Source organism: Podarcis melisellensis (assembly GCF_964234715.1).
Source record: "Podarcis melisellensis genome assembly, chromosome: 3".
NCBI classification, from domain to species: Eukaryota; Metazoa; Chordata; class Lepidosauria; order Squamata; family Lacertidae; genus Podarcis; species Podarcis melisellensis.
In genome coordinates, this window is record NC_138530.1 from 29269130 (window position 1) to 29294079 (window position 24950).

General features: G+C 43.8%; 3 protein-coding genes across 12 annotated transcripts in view; 1 reads left to right on the top strand and 2 right to left on the bottom strand.

Moving 5' to 3' along the window:
- The window catches only part of EPRS1 (glutamyl-prolyl-tRNA synthetase 1), a 38808-nt gene extending 36845 nt beyond the window's left edge, over nucleotides 1–1963 (bottom strand). For 2 of the 6 annotated variants that reach the window (XM_081903656.1, XM_081903657.1), the window contains exon 1: nucleotides 1372–1961. In XM_081903656.1, coding sequence (XP_081759782.1) covers nucleotides 1372–1414 — 43 coding nt within the window. In that variant the 5' untranslated portion in view covers nucleotides 1415–1961. Of the gene's footprint in view, nucleotides 1–1371 lie in introns of all 6 variants that reach the window. The other 4 variants (XM_081903655.1, XM_081903658.1, XM_081903659.1 and 1 more) reach the window with 4 other exon arrangements.
- An 837-nt stretch (nucleotides 1964–2800) lies between these two features.
- BPNT1 (3'(2'), 5'-bisphosphate nucleotidase 1) lies at nucleotides 2801–15522 on the bottom strand. 5 transcript variants are annotated; one of them, XM_081904362.1, is made up of 10 exons: nucleotides 15408–15522; nucleotides 14658–14749; nucleotides 13204–13331; nucleotides 11088–11192; nucleotides 10545–10652; nucleotides 9947–9995; nucleotides 8925–9016; nucleotides 7789–7986; nucleotides 6111–6216; nucleotides 2801–3594 (listed from the first exon to the last, which is right to left on the bottom strand). In XM_081904362.1, the coding sequence occupies exons 3-10, from the start codon at nucleotides 13321–13323 to the stop codon at nucleotides 3446–3448; spliced, it is 927 nt and encodes a 308-aa protein (XP_081760488.1). In that variant the 5' UTR covers nucleotides 13324–13331; nucleotides 14658–14749; nucleotides 15408–15522; the 3' UTR covers nucleotides 2801–3445. The 5 variants fall into 5 exon arrangements, with proteins under 5 accessions (XP_081760488.1, XP_081760489.1, XP_081760490.1 ...); XM_081904363.1 differs by having other exon boundaries at nucleotides 13204–13328; nucleotides 14650–14749; XM_081904364.1 differs by having other exon boundaries at nucleotides 13204–13328; nucleotides 14650–14749; nucleotides 15412–15501.
- A 1408-nt stretch (nucleotides 15523–16930) lies between these two features.
- IARS2 (isoleucyl-tRNA synthetase 2, mitochondrial) overlaps nucleotides 16931–24950 on the top strand; it is a 33882-nt gene continuing 25862 nt past the window's right edge. Inside the window, exons 1-9 of the mRNA XM_081903822.1 lie at nucleotides 16931–17178; nucleotides 20076–20198; nucleotides 20597–20753; nucleotides 21171–21319; nucleotides 21410–21459; nucleotides 21550–21659; nucleotides 21765–21855; nucleotides 23176–23291; nucleotides 24242–24411. Of these exons, the coding sequence (XP_081759948.1) occupies nucleotides 16972–17178; nucleotides 20076–20198; nucleotides 20597–20753; nucleotides 21171–21319; nucleotides 21410–21459; nucleotides 21550–21659; nucleotides 21765–21855; nucleotides 23176–23291; nucleotides 24242–24411 (1173 nt within the window). The 5' untranslated portion in view covers nucleotides 16931–16971. The remainder of the gene's footprint in view (nucleotides 17179–20075; nucleotides 20199–20596; nucleotides 20754–21170; nucleotides 21320–21409; nucleotides 21460–21549; nucleotides 21660–21764; nucleotides 21856–23175; nucleotides 23292–24241; nucleotides 24412–24950) is intronic.

Below are 24950 nucleotides of genomic sequence, written 5' to 3' on the forward strand. Positions count from 1 at the left end.
TTAAAATACTCGGTGTTTTTCTACATTAGACTCAAAGACTTGCAGCCTAACTCAGTCCAACTCAGCATTCATGCATTCATATTATTTCAGGTCAAGGTTTTGGTTTTGGTTTTTTAAAAAAGAGGGACAAAGAGAGAGGAACACACAAGCATTCTTTCTGGGTGAACATCTTCCTGCACTTGCTTCAGTGGAGCTTACTTCTCAGTAAGCATTCTTAGGATTAAGTTGCACAACAAAATATGAATGTTTTAACTTTACTTATATTAAGTAGAACAATATTTATGGTACAATATTTAATATGCTGAATTTGCAGTATTATTAAGGAGCGTTATTGCAGGCAAGTGCACATTATTTAAGACTACACGAGTTATTTCAGGAGGCAGGATGAGAAGCTATAATTACAATTCAGAAATCCCATGACTGAGCATAAAATCCTCCTGAGCTACGCCCCACTATGTCTAAAAGCAGCGCCAATTCACTAACGAAATGGCATTTATAGAATTTCATATATAGAGAGAGAGATGCTCAGAATTTACTTTTTCTCTCTCTCTTGCACTACGTGGACCAACTCCCTGAGTTTGGTGCTGCTTGATGGCATCTACACATCGTATAAACTGTAAAGATCTACAGTGAAGGAGTGAGGTGCCTTTTCTGATGCTAAGTCCGGTGCCACTCAAAGTGGCCATGCATTATTCTCGATGACCCCGATTGTTATTGAACAGGGTGGCTGTGAAGGGCGTGAAGGAATCACTAATACGGAGTCCCAGGCATGCCAGGTTCCGATGCTTGTGGCCTATATATACTCTAGATTAGAAGATCCTCCAGCTGTCCAGCTTGGCGCCACGTGTCAGCCCCTTTTAGTCGAGCTCAGCCCACCCCCTTTCTCCCCTTGCCTGGTTATGCATACATTGAAGGGAAGGGAGGCTCCCATTTAAAATAATGCAGCTGGCAACTACACATTCACTTTTGGCAGGTGGATTATGGGTATGTTCAGTCTCCACATGAGTGGTTGTTACTCCAGATTGGGTATTTGGCTCTCGAGCTCCCAGTTTCACATCTGCCTGCCCTTGCCGGCCTCTTCCCACCATCTCAAGCCCTTTCTCGCCCACCCCCCTCTGCCCTCCGTCCCCTTTCGCCCGCCTCGGCCCAGAGAAGGGGGGGAAATGCGGCGAGGCGCGTCTCGCTCTGCCCTTGGCTTTGGAAACGTCCCCGCTGCCAGGCGGGCGAGCGGGAGGATGAATGGACAGGCGAGGCGCCGCCTGACGCAACATGGCAGCCACACGCCCCGCTCCACCAGCCCTACCGGAGGGGCTGCCCGCTGGCCGCCTGCCGCGTCCAAATCCCGTGTAGGAAAAGAGGGGCAGCCCTTACCGAGAGGGACGTCCGAGGGGTTCACCGTCAAGCTCAGCGCCATTCCGGCGGCGGCGGCAGCAGGCAGAAAGGACCGGGCAGGAGCGCGGCGACTGGCAGCGAGGCTGAAGACGCGGCCCTCCCCTTTCCCGGCTCTGCTCCCGCCTCTCGAGTAGAGGCAGCAGCTCCGCCTCTTGCTTCGGCTCCCGGCTGGTCACAAGGCCTGACGCCTGCGCGTCTTCCTCCCCGGAGGAGGCCGAGAGGCTCTTCCCCGCCCACAAGCCCGTAACTCCCGAAGCGCGTTTCTCCTAAACCGTAAATCCCTTCTCGCCTTGTCAGCCGCGGCTCCTCCCCTCAGAAAAGAACGAGGGGCGGCCGCAGGCGCTTCACGCGATTGCTCTTCATACGTTACGTGGCAGGCGCGGGTTTGGAAGCGCGTGTGGCTGCTCGTCACGCAGCCGCGTACAGTATCCTTGTCGAGGACACACGTGGCGGGTTTGGGGGCTGTCAAGTAGCTCCGAGGCAGCTGGGATATTGGCAGCTTCTTCAGAAGCTGGTGCCTGAAAGGGCAAAATCTACGACCTTCATTTCAAACCTTGGTCTTCTGTAAAGAAGATGGGGCGTGGGCAATGCTGCGTCATTGTCACTGATGGGCTATGACTATTGTTATTTTATTTTAGGTTGCAATTCTAACCAATAGTAAGGGTTCATAGCAAGATACTCCTCACTTTCCCATTATCCTTCTAGGCTAGTCCTAGGTGGACATGCCTCATCATCACTCTCTTAGATTATTGAACATTTCCCTAATGAACAAGAACCTGTCATAATACTGCTAAATAAAATACAATTAGAACACTAAAAATACTAGGATTTAAGCGGCTTCTTCCTCTATGCCTACTTAATTGGGTCTTACCTTGCTTATGGACCTTCCATATGATTTAAGCAATGACACAAACTAGAAAGTGGGAAATCTGGGATAATTTGTACAAAAGGTGTGATTTCCAACTTTTGAGGTGTTGCAGTGAGAATTCTGCCTGGAGCTGCAACACAAGCTAAACACATCAGTTGTGATCCAGACTCCTTTGTACAGAGGGGCTAATTATTTTACACGAGAAGGGAAATTTTGGTGGATTAAACTCCCTCTCTTCCTGTGCTGCAGTCTTGATCCAAATTGTTTCCCAATCTCCCCTAGGCTGCTTCTAATGAAATAAAAATACTTCCTGGTTTGTTAAACCTATATTCCACGATATGCAAACCAGAAAACGATGAGTAAGGGCTTCCTACAAAATAAGAAGACAAACCAGTTTCCAGATTCAGACATAATGAAAAACTGATTTCCCAAATCAGAGTCAAGCTGTGTGTGCAATGAGGAATGGGCAGAGAAGAAGAGGGGGGGCATCATTTCCCATTTCTGAGTCCAGTGTTAATTCCAAACAGACCATAAGACACGTTTAAGAAATGGTAAATATTTAATTTTCACAGTCATTTTAATCCACTCAAGACACATTGTGCTTTCAGTGTATAAAAGCTGAAATACATTTGTCTATCTATAGCCTCTTCATACGTGAATTGAACAAAGGGGGCATCATATTGCTGGTCAAGCATTGTATGGATGTTTGAACTCAAGAAGCCTAGCATAAACAGTAGGCAAGCGGTGTAGCCCTGCTCCCCAGCCATCACATGAGACCCCCCCTTGAGTGATTCACTTGTGAACAGGGTTTATAAACAGAGGTGATTTATTTTGCACCATTAAATATAATGGTACTTACAGTTTTTTGCTCTCAAGTTATCAAGGAAATGTGATTGTGTAAAGATTTGATTTTTCAACAGGAATGTGTATAGAATAACAACAATAAACACAGTAATGGGGCAATATAACATTTTAGAACTATGCTAAGTGAAGTAACCTACTGTTCCAAATGAAAACCAAATTTAATGCCTGTTGTAACCTATGGGTGGCAGGGAGAGGAAATTACTAAACACTGTGGCAGAATGAAACTTTGATCCAGTTCCATAAGCCATTACCAATTCCAGCTAAGAATAATAATAGCTGAAGCTCCTTCCCAATCAAGTGGGATGCACCATGCTTTGAATTTTAAGGCACAAGAGCTTGTTTAACCGTCTCAGGAACTCGACTGGCATAATAGTCATGGTTTTTCAAAGCAGCAAGGACACCTCCTGAATTCATATGCTTGACGTCTTTGTTATAACAAAAGAAATTGCCATGAATATCAGTGAGCTTGCCTGAAAGAAAAAGAAGAGGTTAGCTTTTAAACACAGCAGCTCTATTTCTACAAAGGAAGGGGATTGTAGAAACATAGTAAGTTGCCTTATACCAGTTCTGACCATTAGTCAATTTAACTCAGTATTGTCTACTCTGACTGGAAGCAGCTCTCCATGGTTTTAGACAGAAGTCTCTCCCAGCCATACCTGGAAGTGCCAGGGATTTAACTTTGGATGTTCTGCATACAAAGCAGATCTTCTACCACTGAAGTATGGCTCTTCCAAGGTTATTTGGGAAAGGAACCGAACTCTCCTTTTCCATACCTTGGTTATCTAAATTTATTTCCCTCCATTACATAATCCCATTTTAGCATAATGGATAATTCATTTATTTAATTGATTTATAATCAACTCTTTAAGAGAGTACCGTATTTTTCGCTCTATAACACGCACCTGACCATAACATGCACATAGTTTTTAGAGGAGGAAAGCAAGAAAAAAAATCTGAATGAAACAGTGGATGTATCATTTTTGTGCTTCATGCTGTGGCCACAGACATGTGATTTGACGGTGAGTTTGGGGTAGCTCAATGCAAAAATCCTGAGAATCCATGTGGATCTGTGCTTTGTAACCACGTTTTTGCACCATTGCAGCCCCAGGCAGCAGTGGGTGCGTGATTTTTTTGGTGCAGGCTGTAGCCATGGACATGCTATGTGATCTGATGGTGAATTTGGGGTGACCCAATGCAAAGATCCTGAGAATCCCTGTGGATCCATGCTTTGTAACCACGTTTTTGCACCATTGCAGCCCCAGGCAACAGTGGGTGCGTGATTTTTGGGGGGCAGGCGGTAGCCATGGACATGCTATGTGCTCTAATGGTGAATTTGGGCTGACCCAATGCAAAGATCCTGAGGATCCATGTGGATCTGTGCTTTGTAACCACGTTTTTGCACCATTGCAGCCCCAGGCAACAGTGGGTGCGTGATTTTTTTGGTGCAGGCTGTAGCCATGGACATGCTATGTGATCTGATGTTGAATTTGGGGTGACCCAATGCAAAGATCCTGAGGATCCATGTGGATCCGTGCTTTGTAACCACATTTTAAGTGGGGAGGGAAGGAAAAACATAGAAGGGACAAGGAGCACTGAGAGGGGTGTGCGGAGAAGCAGCTGGCTAAGAATGCAGGAGAGGGGTTTTACCGGAGGGAGGAAAGGAAGGCAAAAGTTCCCCAAGCCAGCCAGCGCTCGCTCTCGCTCTCTCTCTCTCTCTCTCTCTCTCTCTCCCCCCCCCCCCCAATCTGCATGTTGCCTGCGAGTCTCTAGACGCAGCATCAGCAGCACAGGAGCACGGAGAGGAGTTAGAAGGAAGGACGCTCTGCTTTCCCCTCGTAACGAAAGAGAAGTGGGTGGGCAGTAAGACCCTGAGGCAGAATGCAGGAAAGCAACAGCTTTCTCTCTCGCTGCCTGAAATCAGTTTAGCAGACGGAGAATGAAGATAAACTGGTAAAATAAGGGGGCTGGGTTAAAGCTAAAGGGAAAACCTCAAAGATCCCTCAAGAACAAGGCAGGGGTTCAGGGCTCCCAAAGCCGAGCTGCAGCCTTAGAAGGGAAAAATGGGGCTTTCGGAGGTGGTTTTTACTGCCCCGCTGCTTCCAATTTTTTAAAAGGCAAATTGCAGGAGAAGATGCAGCAGTCCGTGACTCTCTCACTCCCTCCAAGCACCCACGCTAGCGAACAAACACACAGGCAACCACACACTCACAAAGCACACACACTAGCAAACACGCAGTCGGGCTGCAGAGTGGCCAAACCTCCTAGCAAGCACTTCCCTGGCTTCTGCTGACCGCAACAAAGACGACCCTCGAAGAAAATGTGTGATGCACTCGGGCCAGTTGGCTCCAGGAACCACACATTCGCTCCATAACACGCATAGACATTTCCCCTTACTTTTTAGGAGAAAAAATCTGCGTGTTATAGAGAGAAAAATACGGTAGCTCACAAGCATACACTCCAAATATTATAGATACTGAAAAACATTGAAATACTGTATTCATATGCATGATTATGCCAGTAACAAAAGCCAGAAAAAACCTAACCACAAAATATAACTGGCCTATAACTCAGCAATATAGTTGCTATGTCAAGGAAACTCAGTAGCCACAGAGAAGAATTTAGCACATAGGTCTTCCTGTACGTGCAACTGGTTTCATCAAGTGTTTCAACTAACGATTGAAAGAACTGGAATGACTGCAATAGTGAGTTCAAGTGGTTTTGTATCCTTGCTTGCTTATTTATTTGCACTTGAGAAGATATGCCAACAAATGTGAGTATAAATGAAATCGTAATTTTAATACTACCTCATATAAAAATTGCATGGTAAAACAACACAAAATAGAAAGGCAGTTTTAGGTTATTATTTCATATATATGTGGACACACATACTGTGTTATCATACATAGACAACATTATGTATGATAATGTTGTCTATGCATCTGAAAACCTTTTTGTTTCATTTATTCCAGTGTATCCATTGACTCACCTCCTACTGCGTGCAAAATAGCTTCTGGTGCACATGTGTCCCACTTCTTGCAACCAGGGCTGGCAAATACATAAGCAGATGCCTTGCCTTCCACAAGTTGAATGATCTGTCATGAACAAAGTTACAGTCACCATGTAGGCAATTGCATTTACAGGCAAACTCTCCCTGTATGAGTTTGGATGATCAAATTTCAACTTAATAAGGCAAGATGGACCAAGGCTTTGGCCCATTAACACAGTCCCTTCACTCCTCCCTTGGTGTGAACCAACCAACAAAGAAGTCTTCCATTAAATGTAGCTTCTTATGTCATTCAAAGTGAGTATCTATTACTACTAACACTTTTGAAATAAGGCAACACGTTAAACCAAACTATGAAATCATTTCAAAATTACGGCTTCTTCTGAAGCTGTTAAACATCATTCCTGGTTAGCAGAGAACAGTTACTATAGTTAAGGGAAGATGTTCTGCATGTGGAAAAATGCTTCATCACAACACCCTGAACATCTTTACAATGAGTAGGGCGGCACAGTTTTCAGCTGGTGGTGATTAACTATGTACACTATGCATCTGTAGTAACCAGCTTCTGTGGAGGCAGAGTTCTATACATTTTTGATTCAGTGAAGCTATCCCACTATTTCAATGGTTATTTTTACATAGTGAACAATTTATCTGAAATTCAGGAGAAATGACCTTCCTCCACAGGGAATTGTTGACAGGTCGGTTGAAGTTGCTTCATTTGCCCAAGAAAGCCCAAACTTCATTGCTTGAAAACAACAACAAACCTATGACTTAGTCATAAGGTGTTTTCGGTTTTTTAATGTGCAAACCCCCTAAAAGCACTAGAAGGAGGCAGATCATTTTGAAGGCCACTTCTTAAATTATCTCCGTCCTATCAAAGATTAGTATTTCTCAAAGTTCCATCAGAAGCTAAAACAATTCACATTTCTTTCTAACACTTGCATATCCCGCCTTATAATGCGAGAAGAGGTTTAGTTTAGCAGTGAAAGGGAAACAACAGCAGCACCCTACTGACAGTGCTGGCATTGTGCTTGCCAGGAGAGAGATGAAGTCAAGTGGCAACAAAGTCAGGTGAGCTCTAGGTTGGTGGCACACCTGCAAGCCTGCCAGTATACACACCTAATTTTTTCCCCCCTTCCAGTAGCACCTTAAAGACCAACTAAGTTAGTTCTTGGTATGAGCTTTCGTGTGCATGCACACTTCTTCAGATGCACACTTCTTCAGATCTGAAGAAGTGTGCATGCACACGAAAGCTCATACCAAGAACTAACTTAGTTGGTCTTTAAGGTGCTACTGGAAGGGAATTTTTTTTTTTGTTTTGACTATGGCAGACCAACACGGCTACCTATCTGTAACCAGTATACACACCTGCAAGCCAGCCAGTGTATACACACCTGCAAGCCTGCCAGTGGCAACTGGAGATCCCTCAACCTCACTGCAACCTCCTTACCCTGCCCATCCCTTGTCACGGGAAGCAGCAGCACTGCCAGCAGCATGAAGAAATTGCTACCACTACAGCTGACGGCTTAATCCATGTACTCATTCTCATGGAAAGGATGTTCTGCAGTACAGCTCACAAAGAGCAATTGTAATTTTTGGTCCTAATCTTTTTTTAAAAAACATTATCTTTCTAAACATTGAAACAAAATTATCTCCACACCTTATTTCCTGCACCGCCAACTCTCACCACATGATCAGGGTTCATGGCACTAATGCAATCATTGACCAGCTTGCTGCTGTGTGACCGTGTGGTGGTGATAATATGTTTCCCAGCTGGAGCCTCCTTCAGCTGAAATCCAAAGGCACCCAAACCTAGGACTCCCCAGATTGTCCTCCCCAGGACTGCATCTGCACCTGCCTGCAAAAAAGGTACAAAAAGTTCAGACACTGCAATGATGCCTTTTGTCATAAACTATGGTTTTAAAAAGGAAGTAAGGCAGATGATCGCTGGAAGTACTGCACTTATGCTGTGGAAAGAAAACAAAACTTATTTAATAGCATTACTCTTCTTTTGCCTCTTTTTTCCATTAACATGCAAGTTCCATCCCTGGTAGGGATTGTATTTTTATGATTAGCGAAGAAATAGTGTCAGGACTCTGTGATTCTTTTCCCAAGTTACAGCAGTATGAGGTCTACTTTTGCCCTATAATAACATATAACGTCTCAGAACACTTCATTAGATAATATTACTTCCTCCAAAACTCCCCAAAGGGGAAATAGAATTCCACTAATGGTACTGTTTCTCTTTCTGATATACAATCTTTATTTGCCTTCCCAAACATTTTATCTTTGACTCCAGTTATTATACCATCAAGCTCACTTACTCAATTACCTTTATAATTGAATGATTTTTCCTCCATGTAAATGGGACAAAGCTCCAGGTTTTACCCAGACTGTTAAGAACAGCAGCTCTATCCCCATCATCCACAGGAGGTCATCTCTGCGCAGCATCCAGAAATATTTCCAACTTTCAAACCTAATCTCAGCAGACCACAGCATATGGTGCGTTACTTTATAACAGAACAACTCAAGAATTCCTGATGTTATATATGAAAAGTTTCCCCTGACTCTACAACAGGATTGCAGATAAGCCCTGATTGTGGGCATAGCATTTGCCTAAGTGGGATTTAGTAAGAAAGAGTTTATCCTTTCCTTAGAAATAATTCTTCGCCTGATTTTGTGCACTTTCTTTTATCTATACATACACCACTGCTATGTACACACCATTATCCAGCAGCAGCTAGGGGAATCAGGCAATTTGTTTGATACTTTTCAGCAAATCAAGGCATCTCCTACCTCGTAGTTATAATAGGGTTGGTTAATGACTCCTGCTATTGCTTTTCCTCCATAAGCAATTCCGATAAGAACTGTCACATGATCAAGAAGTCCTGAAAGAGGGAATAAAGAGTTGTAGCTTGAAAAGTCTTCTAACTTTTGTCATCTGTGTCATCTCAGATCATATCAAGTTTTTTTCTCAGCATAGGGTTAGACCAGCCATAACCAGGGTGGTGGTCCCCAGTTGTTGAGGGGGAAAACTCCCATCACCCAAGTTATAGGGGGCCCTTGGGAGTGGGAGTCAAGCAAAACCCTGAAGGCACAATTTGGGCTACCCCCCCCCCAAGTTAGATTTACAGTTTCAGAATATTTAGAACATGAAAAGATAATAGAAACTTGCTGCATGTATATTTGTTATATTACATTTATATCCCACCTTTCATCCATGATGAAATTCAAGATGGTGAACGTATTGTTCTCAGGAACTCTCTCTCCTATCCAGACACTGCTGCACCTGCTTATCTTGAGCAAGTTTCCTGCACCTTGTCTCTTTATTTCTTATATACTGGTTTTTTATTGTACTGCACTCAAAGGCCGCCAACTCTAAACAAGCAAGAGGTGTTGGCTATCACTCATTAAAATAATGATTCACTAAAATCAATATTCATTTTAAAAAGGAAGAGCTAAGACAGGCTCAGTCTCACAACATAGCTTGGAAGAATTAGGGATTCCCTGAATGTGGCTAGCAATTGACAGTACAATCCTATACATGTCTACTCAGAAGTAAGTCACATTGAGTTCAGTGGGACTAACTTAGTCAATTAACAAAGAATGAATAAATCACCCAGCTGATTTGTTTTCACAGTCCAATTTCTATTATCAAACCCAATCATCTACAGCTTTTTCAGGTAATGGTGACCTCTACCTGTCCAGTTATTGCTGGTAAATGTCACACATTAACTCAATATGACTTTGGCATTGTGCTTATTAAAACAAAAGCGCATACTCAGTGCAAATCCTTTTTTTTTAAAGAAAAAGCAAACCTTCTGTGTATTCTTTGGTTCCATCCAGAGGGTCGACCCATACAACAAGCTTTGAAAGGAAACAAAACAAAGGAGAGTTTCAAGCAGAGATACAGACTTGATATCAAAAGCATTGCTAGCAAGAAGAAAAGAAATTGTGAAGTGCATGTTCACTTGGAGCAACTACAAACTGCCTCATCACTGCTGAATAAGAAATCTTTTTATGGTTAAGGATTAATGTTAGTTTTAGTTTATCCAAATGTATGTCTTTCTTCACACAGTCAGAAATCCCAAACCAATTTACAAAACCAATGGCATATTAAATATATTGTACAATAAAAGATATTTTACAACAGTACAAATACACTAGAATGGCTCACCCAGAAAGGTCATCTAACAATATAAAACAAACCATCCCACCTGTGTAAGAACACACAAAAAACAGCCACCAAAAGCCAGACTCCTAGTGCTATCCAAATGCCTGTAAGAATAAAAATGCAATCGCCTGGCCCAGGAAGGATAACAAAATTGACACCAGACAAACTTCCCTTGGGAAGAGTGTTCCATAACTGGGGTGACATCTAATTCAATAATTAGATGAACCTTTAGTTATTAGTACCTCTTCTTCTTTAATGTTAGTATATTGCTGTGGACAGGCTTTCTTCAATATCTCCTCGCATTGGCCATTCTCAAGTAACTCTTCATCTACATCTTCAGAGGGAAGATCCTGATGTAAAAAGAAGAGAGAGATGCACAGTTAAGGTTAATAATACTGAGACGGGTACATAAGTATTTGCCGGTTCACCATGCATAAACCTACGTAATATTGGGTAACATGAGAAAGAAATAGTGGTGGTGTGCGTGTGGATAAACACAACTCTCTCTTTGGGGTTTAAAAAAGTTATAAGCTATGAAGAGGCAGCACTAAGAAAAAAAACTGAGGACATTTTATTTGCTTTTTACTAATTGTCTCAATCAATTGCTGCTTTTATCAATTGCTGTTGGTGTATTGCTGCTGCTGCTCGTTTTTGAGTGGATTGTGGTTTTACTTCTATTGCTGTTCTATTGCATTTTTATACATTTTTGTACACCACAGTTGTGCCCTACAAAGTATCAAACCAGACAAGCCTGAACAGCACATGCTGGATTTTAGTGTCCTCACCTCTTCACCGATGATCGTGAGCTTAGGAAACTTCCGTGCCAAAGAGGAACAAATGCTCATCTGCACCAGCCGGTCAGCCTTGGTCTGCAGGTCATTAGCTCCTGACTGTTCAGATAGAATAGAATAGATAGAATAGGTTGACAGTCAAGCTATGATGTGGCCCAAACTAACTTCCTTCCTTTCCCCAGTGAAAATATACTAACAGCCATGCAAATGCATTTCCCAGCTTGTTAACTATGACAAGAGGCCATGGTAATCTTGTGAGCCTGTGGGGTTTTATGGCCCAGCAAATCTTTACATGTTCCAACATTGGGAAGGTGCCTTTTTTCGTGGAATGCTTTAGACTTAGATAAGTTTGCATGTTTGCATATCTAACTTGCAGTCATCTAGTGAATGTTTCAAAGCACTATAAAATATATGTATAAATATATGTACCAAATAAGGTACTCATTTTTATATTCCTGAAACAGATGTTCCCTTTAACCACCAATTCATACCGAACATGTTTTCTTTCTTTCTTTTTTTTCATACCGAACATGTTTTCTAGGACTTGCCAATCAGAAGATCAGCGGTTCGAATCCCCACGACAGGGTGAGCTCCCATTGCTCGGTCCCAGCTCCTGCCAACCTAGCAGCACATCAAAGTGCAAGTAGATAAATAGGGAAGGTAAATGGCGTTTCCGTGTGCTGCTCTGGTTTGCCAGAAGCGGCTTAGTCATGCTGGCCACATGACCCAGAAGCTATACGCTGGCTCCCTCAGCCAGTCAAGCGAGATGAGCGCCGCAACCCCAGAGTCGGCCACAACTGGACCTAATGGTCAGGGGTCCCTTTACCTTTACTATTTTTATTTTTAAAATGTAAAAATTGGATTTTATGTAAAGATGTTTTTGTTAAGGTGCAATAAAAGGTAGATCAGAGTTAGACTCCTGGCCTTGAAACAAGATGCATAAACTTAAGCATTCATAAGCACCACCATAGTGCGGTGGTTGGAGTGTTGGACTAGGCTGGGGAGCCCCAGCTTCCAATCCCCACTCAGCCATTAAGTTCACTGCATCACTGTGTGAGCCACTAACCATCTTTCTACTTAACTGACCTCACAGAGTTGTTGTGAAGATAAAGTGGGGAAAGAACTAGCTATGCCACCTTGAGCTCCTTGAAGGAAAGACAGGATATACATGATGATAAATAAAACACCAGTCACAATGTCCAGCACATAAAGAAGACTTCTACAGAGGGCCATCCAGCTCAATATTATCAAGATTGACTGGCAGTGGGTCTCCATGGCTTCATACAAGGATGTCTCCCAGCCCTACCAGAAGATAGTGGGGTCAAACCTGGGACCTTCTGCATGAACAACATAATGCTCTACTAGTGAGCTATGGATGTTCTGCAGAGAGAAAACATGTGTGCAAAAAAAAAAATCACAAACACCATAGTGAAGAATCTCTTTGAATCACTTTGATGGAATTGGCAAGAAAGGGTCAATACTTGGGTTTTATCAGCTCTTGGATTCTAGATTATTGCCTATGGAATCCTGCAAAGTCAAGCATTTTTCAAAGCCTGCAATTTTAAAATGTCCCAGAAGCCTAGGAAAGCAGGCATCTGCAGAGTCTCTATACCAGGCATAGGCAAACTCGGCCCTACAGATGTTTTTTGATACTACAATTCCCATCATCCCTGACCACTGGTCCTGTTAGCTAGGGATGATGGGAGTTGTAGTCCCAAAATAATCTGGAGGGACAAGTTTGCCTATGCCTGCTCTATACTGTACTAGAATCTATAGGGATAGCCAGCAAAATGATTCAGAAAAAGAAAGTTGGCAAGTGGATTCACAGTAACGTGGGCCATGATTTCTGATTACAGTTCAGGCGACTAATGCATTTCCCAGCACCCCATCAATTGAAGTTGGCATGGCCTATCTGAAAATAGCAATTCAGAATAGGCTCCCACTGAACACTGAGATGCTTGTTTCTGAGTTAAACACGCATAGAATTCTGCTACATGTTATACTGGGGTTGATCATTAATGCAATGCACACTTACCTAGGAGTAAGTCCCACTGGACTAAATTGGAACTTATTTCTGAGGAGGCATGCATAGGAGTGTGCTGACAGTTACCTTCTCAACTACGCCCAGATCTCCTCCAGCCATGACTTTTCTCACAATTGTTCCTGCCTTATTAGCGACAGAATATGCCGAGGCCACAAGACGCATCAATACAGTTGGACTGGAAGACATGCTTACTGCATAGAAGAAGGGATAAAAATCTTGTGAGTGCCACCGTCATCTCCCCAAACAAACACGTTACAAGCTTAGCACAAAAATATTCAGTGGGGAAAATGAATATTGCATTAGCAGTGGGGAACATATGCTGTATTTTTCTTTCAGAGATATTGTGAGGCACGACTCGCCCACCTAGAAATATTCTTTGCTCCTTCTGTGCCCCCTCAGAATTCTTTTCTGTTTCTACCACTGTTGCCTTGATGTTGAATAAAGAAGAATGAATGGGTGAGAAGATGAAATTCACATTTATTGCTCTGCTCACTTTTGCCTCCGGCCCTGCCCACCACTACCATGTGGCTCCTGAAAGGTTGCTGAGAAGCAAATGCAGCACTGAGGCTGAAAGTTTCACCATCCCTAAAATAAATAATCAGGTAAATAAATGATTTAGTAACGCCTTCATAGCACTGTGAAGCAGAGTCATGGTTGTGAAAAGGAAAGGCTAAATGTAAACTCCACAGAACATTTTATTGTGATTAGAAAAGGCAAGAATGTGCAAGCTTTAAACTAGTTTTATTATTACATAAAGATAAGTCTCCACGGACTCCCTTTGTTTGCTTTCCTCGCTTATTCTCAGAGGTATTCATTACCTTTGATCCAGTTATGCAACTAACTGCTTTTCTACCTTTGGAAATTCCTTACCCAACTCAGGTTACAATCTAACTCTTTTACATTTATTGCTAAACCTACTCAAAAATATAGATATATATTGTCTTCTCTCCTCTTTTAAAAGAAAACCCCCCACACCCACCCACAAATGACAGTGTGTCCTTCAACATTTGCATCGGAAGGTAAAAAGCTGCAGAGTTTAGCTAAAAGGGGCCTTTCTGGAAGTGATAGGCCACAATCCCATGATCCTTCAAGACAGAGGTGAGGAACCTTTTTCAGACTGAGAGCCACAAATCCTTCTGGACAACCTTCCAATGGCCACATGCCAGTAGCGGGCAGGGCCAGGGGCAAACCTTGAGTGGAACAACACCTGTAAATTTTACCTTTGTAGTTTACACATGCACACCTCTGCCCTCCATGCAGGAAATCAAGATGGATTATTCAATGACATACTCCAGCCAAGACAAGCACTCAAGGAGGGTGGAGAAGCAGGGCTGGTGAGAGGTGTGACTTGAAAAAATAAAGTGTGGCTGGGCAGAGGCTTAAGGTACAGAAGGGTCACATCCCCACATAATCCTAACCCCACCTGCCTGGGCCTGAGGTTAAAAGTGCTTGTGCATACCCAACAGATCTTTCACCCACTGCAAGTGCAAAACACACAGTCTGAAACTCTACCTGTTTACTTTAAACACAGTCCTATTATGTTCAATGAGGTTTACTCCCAGATAAGGGTGCACAGGGCTGCAATCTTCTGCTGGGGCGGTGAGAGGCAAACCTGAAATGATATTAAGCATGACAAAAGCCCTATTGTGGATATATCACAAAGTGCTTGGCAGATATATAACTTATGTGACTGATAGTATTATTCTGACCACTACACAAAGCTACACTTTTATCCTACATTAATTGATCTAGAATTCACATGTAGGATTTGCTTGACAGTGAAAATAGTAGAAATTTCACATTGATTTCTGTGGTTTCTTATGAACAAATAATAATGTTTTTAAAACATGCAATTCCGGGCCAGCCTAGGCAACATATACTAATGTTATATATTTGATGCTAGCCGCCCTGAGCCCGGTTTCGGCCGGGGTGTGCGAGATACAAATAAAAGTTTATTATTATTATTATTACTAGAGAGCGGCAAGGATCAACAGCAATTCCACGTCAGCTCATTACATTAATTGAATGTTAGGGAAAGCCCTGCCCATTCTAAAAGCCCAGCGAATTGCGCCTCGTTTTCCCCTGGAAATTCAATGTGCTTCTCTCTCTTTCGCAATCGTGGAAATGCCTAGCGGGTGCAAATATCCCTCCCGTTGGTTCTCCGCCGCCCCATACGATCCCTGCAGCTGCTAAATAAATACTGGCACAAACATGACTATCTGTGATACGCATTAAAGAAGATGAGGGAAATATGAAAAGTGCATGCCTACCTGCCTTTGCAACAGCAGCTCTCCAAGCACACCTGCAACACAACCTCCCAGCCCGAATGCTAAACCCTCCCGTGACTTCCTCCCTCTAAGCCGCCCGTTCTTTCTCCGCCTCGCCTACCAGCATCAGCTGGGTCCTAAAGCCCATTCTATCCATTTCTCGCACACGTTTCTTTGCGGGGCGGATAGGAAAATACTCTAGAATTCACGTAGGATTCGCATGACGGTGAAAAACAGGCATTGAAATAGTAGAAATTTCACGGTGATTTCTGTGGTTTCTGATGAACAAATAATAATGTTTTTAAGACATGCCATTTCTGGCCAGCCTAGGCAACTGTCTCAATCTACCGTACCTAACGGTAGGGCCAGCCCTGTATTGCTACCATGTCCTTAAGGAGGAAGAGCAACACATAAATAATATTAAATAAACTTACCATCCTAACTACAGAATAGTAGTGCGTAGATAAACAATCAAACTTACTTAGCTAGTTTATAACCCAATCCTATATACTGGTGTACATTCCATTGAGTTCGATGGGGCTTACTCTCAAATAAATAAGAATAGGGTTGTAATCTGGGGTGTGTGAGAGGAAGCTTCTGGGTTATCTATTTACTCACTGTAGCAAATTGAGGTCAGATTGCAGAAACTCCTTAAACGGGCAGCGTCGACTATGTATGTGGTTTCTATTTAAAGGCAAACCTCTGAACTGTTCGACATTTTAGAGAGTATATTATATTGCTTCTGCATAATAACGCTTTAGTAAAAAGCAGCTTTCTTAAAGTCAATGCGGAGCGTCCAGACTTAAAGATCTATGGATGTTTTACCCATCAAAACTCAGTTCAGTACAAGTAATAAGTGAATGGTGGATGGCAAACAGAGAATTCCACTGAGGCTTGCAAATAAATGTGCATAGGATCGGGGTTTTACGTTGAGAAGCATGTGCGATTCCTTTTAATTGTGGATTGGTTTCTATTTTATAACTTTCCCTTTAAATGGGTAGCCCCTTTGAATTTCTTATGACAAATAGCCTTGATATAAGGTTTGTTTTCCCCCTCCTAAAAGCAAAAATAAACACGGGCGGCAATATATCAGTCCTTGGACTACAATAGTGTGTGTATCCTTGAACTGTCTGTGTGCAATCCTTGAAGTACAATAGTGTGTGTGTGTGTGTGTGTGTGTGTGTGTGTCTTTTCTTTGCTTACGACCTTCCCAGGGTGACTTTGAAACTTTGAAACTTAAGCACGCTCTCCCCTTCCAGTGTCTGAAACGTGCCACGAGCCGGTCTGTGCGATTTCCAGTCAAGAACTTTCTGCGTGCCTCACAAAAGCTCCGAAAGTCAGGCTTAATTTGCCTTTTTCAGCTGTTATTACACACCCGCAAGCAGCAAGCGGGAGGACCGACCTCTAGAGGGCGCTGGGCAATTCAAACCCCATCCGGCCCGGCAGCACGCGAAAGAACGCGAAAAGGAAACAAGAACCCGTTTGAGATGTCCCTTTCCGGGCCCCGTTATACCCTCGCTGCTCGCCGTAGCAGGCCCGGAAGTGCCCATAGGGCAAAGTTAGGAAGATGTGGGCACTGCGGGCGCCGCCGCTGCTCCAGTCCTCTCAGCGTGCCTGGGGCTGGGCATGCAGGGCGGTGTCTGCGGGGCCCGGGAGGGCCCAGAAAGCGAGCCCGAACTCGAAATACCGCGAGACAGTCTTGCTGCCCCGAAGCGATTTCCCCGTCCACTTGCCCGGCCGGCTGCAGCCCGAAACGGAGTTGGAGATTCAGCAGGTAGAAGAAGGAAACGGGGGAGACTGGGCTGAGACAGAGGGGCGCTTTTTAAAGAAATTACGCCCTCCCGCCCCCTAGTTGCAAACCAAATTGCGTAGTAGTGCAATCGACGCTCACGTTTTTGTTAGCACATGTCATGTCACCACGGGCCCTGGGGAAACCTGAGCATCCTCGGGGTCCTGGTGAAAGGGAAATCTGGCACTTTCCTTCAATGCCGAATTTACGTATAAGTTAAACAAGCTCCAAAAAAATCAAAGGAAAAAAAATGGATGTACATTTCCAAAATATAACATAAAAAACAAAATAAAATAAAAACCTAATACAGCAACAGTGTGTTGTGTAGGCTCCTATGATGTAAGTAATGGGCATATATTCAACACAAAAAACAGCGACAATTTGTTGTTGACAAAGGACAGCTGGACATATAAAGGGCCCCGTTACCTTCAGTAGCTTAGGGCCTCATCAAACCTAAATCCAGCCCTGCTTTCCCCCCACTTTGAAGCTGCCAATGAAGTTTTCATAGCAAGTAGTAACTCAGTGTTTCCCAACCGGTGTTCCGCGGCACACTAGTGTGCCGCGAGACGTTGCCTGGTGTGCCGTGGGAGGGAGGCGGGCGAGACGGGCGGCGGGAGCGCAAGGCTTGCGGGCGGCAGCCGGGAGCACGGGGCGGCCTTCGGAGGCCGCCCCGTGCTCCGCGCTGGTGTTGGCCAGCCTTGCGCACCCGGGGGATCTCCCCCGAGGAGCGCAAGGCTTGCGGGCGGCAGCTGGCAGCACGGGGCGCCCTTCGGAGGACGCCCCGTGCTCCGCGCTGGTGTCGGCAAGCCTTGCGCACCCGGGGGATCTCCCCCCGAGAGCGCAAGGCTTGCGGGCAGAAGCAGGCAGCATGGGGCGCCCTTTGGAGGACGCCCCGTGCTCCGCGCTGGTGTTGGCCAGCCTTGCGCACCCGGGGGATCTCCCCCCGAGAGCGCAAGGCTTGCAGCTGGCAGCGCGGAGCACGGGGTGCCCTTTGGAGGACGCCCCGTGCTCCACGCTGGTTTTGGCCAGCCTTGCGCACCCGGGGGATCTCCCCCGAGAGCGCAAGGCTTGCGGGCGGCAGCTGGCAGCGCGGAGCACGGGGTGCCCTTCGGAGGACACCCCGTGCTCCGCGCTGGTGTCGGCAAGCCTTGCGCACCCGGGGGATCTCCCCCCCCAGAGCGCAAGGCTTGCGGGCAGAAGCCGGGAGCACGTGGCACCCTTTGGAGGACGCCCCGTGCTCCGCGCTGGTGTTGGCCAGCCTTGCGCACCCGGGGGATCTCCCCCCAGGAGCGCAAGGCTTGCGGGCGGCAGCTGGGAGCACGGAGCGCCCTTTGGAGGACGCCCCGTGCTCCGCGCTGGTGTTGGCCAGCCTTGCGCACCCGGGGGATCTCCCCCCAGGAGCGCAAGGCTTGCGGGCGGCAGCTGGCAGCGCAGAGCACGGGGCGCCCTTCGGAGGACGCCCCGTGCTCCGCGCTCGTGTTGGCAAGCCTTGCGCACCGGGGGCGCGTGGGGCGCCCTGAAACAGAGGGTTCCCCATGCTGCGGACTGTAGCCTGCCGCCCGACGCGCGGGGCGCCCTGAAGCAGAGCGCCCCTTGCGCCAGGCAGACATGGGCCAGCCCCACCAGCTCGGGGGGGGGACAGCGGGGAGGCGCAGCACCGCCATCCCACTGTTCCCTGACCTGGTTTTGGGGGGGGGGAATAAAGGAAAAAAAATTCCTTTATTTCCCCCCCCCCCAAAAAAAGTAGGTGCGTCCTATTTCATAATAAAGTAATTATAAAATACTTTCTTTGTGTTTATTTGATGCCTATTAAAGAGAGTTACTTTATATATAGTCAATATAGGCACACAGTTAATTTTTTAAACATTTTCTAATGGTGGTGTTCCTCGAGATTTTTTTCATGAAACAAGTGTGCCTTTGCCCAAAAAAGGTTGGGAAACACTGTAGTAACTTGAGGTTCAAAAATATAGTAGCTTCAGGAAGCTGGTTTGTTCAGGGAGAGAGATAAACGTTTCCTACCCATGCACCAAAGTGCGGAGACTCTGCTGTTATATGAATAACAGAAATGTGCATGTTAATTGTTTTCAAATGATTTCTCTGCTAGTTTGATTTTATTGGGACGTACCAGAAGGTCAGGTCCAACTAATACCAAGAATCTGCTTTTCAATCCTCTACAGCCACAGCAGGAGCTGTAAGTCCAACTATTAGACTTCACCCCCTAAGGGGCACTCTGTTGTCTCCCAAGAAAGATGGATGCCAACTCACCAGCTTTTCCAGTCGGCATCCCAGAAATTTATACACATAATGCAAATGATTGCACCGCATTACATATAATGCAGTTTGAACACTTATCCCAATATGCCAACTTCATATGTAGTTGACAGATTAAACTAGTTTAATTGCAACCCCCTTGTTCCAGGGAAACCTGTAAAGAAAGCTAAGTTTGCCAAAAGTGGCTGGCGATCTCTAACAGAATTCAAAACACCCTTACCAAATTACAGTTCCTTGGGGGAGTTGTGATTGTTAAGCTCCACAGAGTTTGCATTGTAATGCAGTAAAATACAATATAAGAAGCAAAAGCAATTAATCACAATTAAAAATCGACCACAAATCCACAGATACACCATAGACCAGGCATGGCCAAATTTGGCCCTCCAGCCGTTTTGGGACTACAATTCCCATCATCCCTGACCACTGGTCCTGTTAGGGATGATGGGAGCTGTAGTCCCAAAACAGCTGGAGGGCCAAGTTTGGCCATGCCTGCCATAGACCATTGGAAGGAAGCTTACAGACCCTGCTGTAAAATAACACACATTTTGTGTTTCTAATGTAATACTATTTCTAATGTATGTAATACTATTTCTAATTATGTGGTTTTATAGAAATGTGGCTTCTCAGAACTGTATTCATGGCAAAGACAAAGGAAAACAAAGCAAGAATTTTGTCTTCATGATGGACCACCGTATGCCAATGGAGATCCCCATGTTGGTCATGCATTGAATAAAGTGAGTGTTATCTTCCTAAATAAATCTGCTTTGCCTCTATAAATACTTAACGTTCAGTTCATGAGCAGGTCAATAAAAGTTTTGTATCTTTCAGTATTGATCTTATGTGTACTTAAATGTATGCAACGATAATAGAAATTACCTTTCCATTGAGGCTCCAAGAATGAGTGTGATATTAAATGGAAAAGAGTGGTTGATGTGATCTTCCGTGGCATATTAATGTTGAATTGTGTCAATTTGAAGTCAGTCAATGTTTGCCAGTGTATCTAGTCTCTGAGTTCATAGGCTTGTTAAACATTGGAGCAGGTAGAATCTAAATACATGCTGAAGGAACCCTGAGAATTTGTAGAGTGAGATAGAAATATGTGTGCTTTTCTTTTTCTTTGGTTTCCCTTTAGATTTTGAAAGACATCACAAATCGGTTTCACGTGATGAGAGGCTATAAGGTACACTATGTGCCTGGATGGGATTGCCATGGATTACCTATAGAGTTGAGAGCATTGTCAGAACTTGAGGAAACTGAACATCTTTCTCCAATGGAAATCAGACAGAAAGGTATATTGCCTCTTGCAAGCTTTCTGAGAGAGGTTTGTGATGTGGGTGAGCAATTTCTGTCATTGTTGGTCTATGATAGATATGCTGTGTATGTTCTATGTTATGTATACTTGTTTGTGAGGATTGCAGAATCGGTGTGATCTCATATGTTTGAGAGATACCTTCTTAGATTATAGGTGCATGATTTAAAGCAGGATTGGGGAACCTGTAGCCCTGTTGATGCTTTCGGTCTCCAACTCTCATTTAGCCCCAGCAAGCATGGCCAGTTGTCAGAGATGATGGGAGTTGTTTGAAGGCAAGTTGTTCACTAGATAGAACTGTTTTCTGGTTCTAGGCCTTTGTGGAGGAATTTTGAGAGCTGAAAAGGTAGTCTGTGAGATTCAAATTCACAATGGGGTTTTTTCCTCCACATTTCAGCTAAAGAATTTGCAGAAAAGGTAATTGAAAAACAGAAAGAGGCCTTTATCCGCTGGGGCATAATGGCAGATTGGGAGAACTGCTACCATACGTTTGATAGAAAGTACGAAGCAAAACAACTGGGCATTTTTCACCAAATGTTTGATAAGGTGAGTTAACATTTATTTGGTAAGTAAGACTTACACTACCAAGGTTGCCATTCACTTTTGATTACTTAAACCATGTTCTTTTCCTTCTAGGGTTATATTTATCAGGACTATAAGCCAGTGTTTTGGTCTCCTTCAACAAAGTAAGTGGTAACTGTACTCATTCTTGAAATATAGTCGGTGAGGGAGTGGAAGGCCTTTATCCTCATTTAATTCACTTTCTTTTCATGCAGTACAGCCTTGGCTGAAGCTGAACTTGAATACAACCAGCAGCATGTTAGTCGTTCTGTTTATGTCAGATTTCCCTTATTGAAACCACCACCCAAGCTAGCTTCTGTGTTAGGTATGTTGTGTATGTTCTATGTTATGTATACTCTTAATACAATTTTTGTTAGTGTTCTTTTAATGTACTTGAAATAATGCTTATTAAATAGACTTTTCCTTGTAGACGGATTACCTGCTGTGAATTTGATAATCTGGACTACACAACCTTGGACTATTCCATCAAATGAAGCTGTCTGTTATATGCCAAATTCAGAGTATGTACTCATTTGCTATTAATTTCTCTGGCACATGCTTAAAATCTGTTGGTGCTAACAGTAGGGATTAGGGTTGTTGTTGTTCTTATCACAGAGGTAGGATGATCATATGCACATGTACTCAGAAGTTAGTTCAATAGAACTTATTTCAGGTACATATGTATGATTTTCTACTTTAATAGGAGTAATTTTGCAGCATTAATTTTGACTGATAACTGTACTGGTATATCACAGACTCCTTTGGATCGAAAAAAGGTGTTTTGTATGCATTTTATTGCCAATATGTATGTCTCTTCTAGTATTCTAGCCATTTAATGTAGTGATGCAGTAAGACCACTTATTGCCTACCTTTATTCTGTTGAACATTTTTGCTCACTGCTTTACAATTTTTAAAAAAAGAGGTGCTTGTTGTAAAGCTTAGAAACATACAGCGTTGCAGCTTGCTGAAGGGCTTTTGATCTATCAGGGATTATTTTGATGTCCCCTCCTGTCTCGTGCCCCCTGAACCACATCCCACAATGTTCTGAAGAGTCAGTCTCCAAATCCTCCTGGAGCAGATTTTCAGGGAACACAGAAGAGAAGGGAATTGGCAAAACACTGTATTCCTGTTTTCCATTTGCTTAAGCTTAAGCTTTAGCTACATCAGATCTCTTCTATGAACAAAGGGCCACCTTGGAGGTTATCATAGTTGTGAATGCATCAGATGTGACATAGGTTCATGGTTTCCAATAGTCTCTTCCACCACTCCATTCACAAAACAAGCATTTTGAGCCTAAAAGCAGTTTGTAGTTTCGCACAAAGAGCTGCTAAAGAGGAAAAGCCTCAGATTTGTGTTCTTGCATGTTGTGTTAGCTATGTCTAATGGCCACAACAAAGCAAAAACAGCCTGAAGGAGGATTTAAATAAAAAGATTTGGAAAATCCTAGCTAAAACTATTAGAGACTAGGAGTTGTGTAGTCATGGAAGGATGCAGCATAAATCAAAAAGAGATAAAATTGGAGGATGCCTTGTGTTATTGTATCCAATTGTTTTCTGATTCAAAGATAGGCAACCTTTATAAGGAAACTAATGTAATTTAATTCAGTGCAGATTTCTAGAAACATTGAACTGATTTTTCTCTTCCTGATCACAATGAGTCCTGTGAAAATGCCTTGTTGTGGCATTAACATTTCCATGACAGAAATTTCACCGTTGGGAAATACAGATTGTCACAAAATGGGGAGGATCTGCTCTGCTAATTTTGGGGAGAGCTCTGTGATACTTGCATGTATTTTTTACGATTTGAATGGTGCTAAATTAAAAGATGTCATAAAATTATAGGTATTCCATTGTGAAGTGTACAGACACGGGGGAACATTTCATTGTAGCGGCAGAAAGAGTACAATCTATAGCAGCTGCTTTGGATATGCAGTTTGACGTGATTTCAACATGTAAAGGTAACCCCCTTTTAAATATTTGAATAAAGAAATGGATATATTTCTAATACTGAATAGTAGAGAATTGGTTGCTGACTTACTTTTGTGTAAATTAGAATAATTTACCTGTAGCTTACCTGTAGTTGAGTTAGAATAATTTGTAGAATAATAGCTAATCTGAAACAATAAACCTATTTATTAAATTCTTGTAGTTACTCTTGAGGTAGCCCTTGGTGCCTCCTTCAACAGGCTGTTCACATGTTGCTTTTTAGGAGGTGAATCTGGTAATCCAGTTGCTCACTGGCAGGCAAAAGGAATGACTGAACTAGGCTATATAATTCAACAGTTCCCCATAGAAAGAATGGGGAGACTTTAAATTGAGTGGTCAGGGAGATGGGGTGTTAAACACTCTACATGTGGACTAACTTGTTTAGCCTCCTGCCCTGGGAGTTCTCCCCTTCCCTGCCTCTCACGCAACCACCCATCACCTTCATCTGTATGCAGACCCCTCATTAACCCTGAGTACAGGATAACAAAAAACACAAGGGCACTCAATAGCACTGCCTCATCGTGAAACAATATGTTCCCTTCGCTCCAGGGTTCTAAGATGTTTGGAGAGCCTTCACAAATACAGGAAACTTCAGGAAGTGGCTCATGCGTTGAGAACAATGGGAATGACTGGAGTGGGTGGGGCAGGGACTGGAGGTAGCACACTCTCCTACATGAGAGTAGAGGATAATGTTTCTTTTTAAGATGGTGCTTGTTATTGGCAGTTTCTTTAAGTACCTGAATTATCAGTACATATTTCTTTGGAAAAGATGCTGCCTGATTTCTTTGGCCATCTTTTTCGTCAACAAAACACTGCAGACCTCTTCTCTCTCTCCATCCCCCAACCCCCTATAGATATATACATGTGTGCAGTTTTTCTACTGCTCAGTTGTTGTTTTTACTTCTGCTGTGTTCTCCTTCAGGTACAGATTTGGAAAGTGGTGTGTGCTCACACCCCACCATTCCTGAAAAGCAGTCTCCCCTTTTGCCTGCAAACCATGTGACCATGTCAAAAGGAACAGGATTAGTTCATACAGCCCCAGCTCATGGTATGGAAGATTACAGTGTAGCTTCACATCACCAGCTACCCATGGTACTGTGGTTTTGCTTGCTTTGTCTTTAACATGTGGGTTTTCCCCCCCTTCTTGCACCAAAAATATTATTTATCAAACATAATAAGTGTTATAAAATCACTTGATAGCATTCTGTAGCCACTCTGGTGCCACCAAGGTACACAAGACTACCAGCTGTCACACTGGGGGGGGCAGGGAAAGGGACTTGTAGTCTAAAACATTGTGGAGAGGGCCCCTGTGTTTGGAAGGCTGACTTAGGTGATACGTCCATTCTCAAACAGTGCAAATCTTTGCTGGTGCAACAGGGTTTCCCATCCTCTTCTCCCCCTGCCTCCCCCCCCCACCTGCCCAAATCTGTTCCAGAGAACTGGGGAGCCCACCAAAATAATTTGGGTGGGGGAAGCTGCTGGGGTGAATAGAGGGAAGGGAAGAGCCACTGTATGCAAGAAAGTTTATTTGTTTAAGTATACTGTCAGAGGTGGAACAGAATGTGTTTGTGTATTGGATAAAAGCAATAGTTGTATTCATCCAGGTATAGGTTGCATGTAGTTGTGCAATA

What these genes read in the sequence shown, in the direction of transcription:
- BPNT1 (XM_081904362.1), bottom strand. Translation starts at nt 13,323, where the DNA reads ATGTCTTCCAGTCCAACTGTATTGATGCGTCTTGTGGCCTCGGCATAT. An exon ending in ATCTGGGCGTAGTTGAGAAG is followed by an intron (nt 11,193 to 13,203) that starts GTAACTGTCAGC and finishes CTATCTGAACAG; the next exon opens with TCAGGAGCTAATGACCTGCA. An exon ending in TATTTTGCACGCAGTAGGAG is followed by an intron (nt 3,595 to 6,110) that starts GTGAGTCAATGG and finishes TTTTTCTTTCAG; the next exon opens with GCAAGCTCACTGATATTCAT.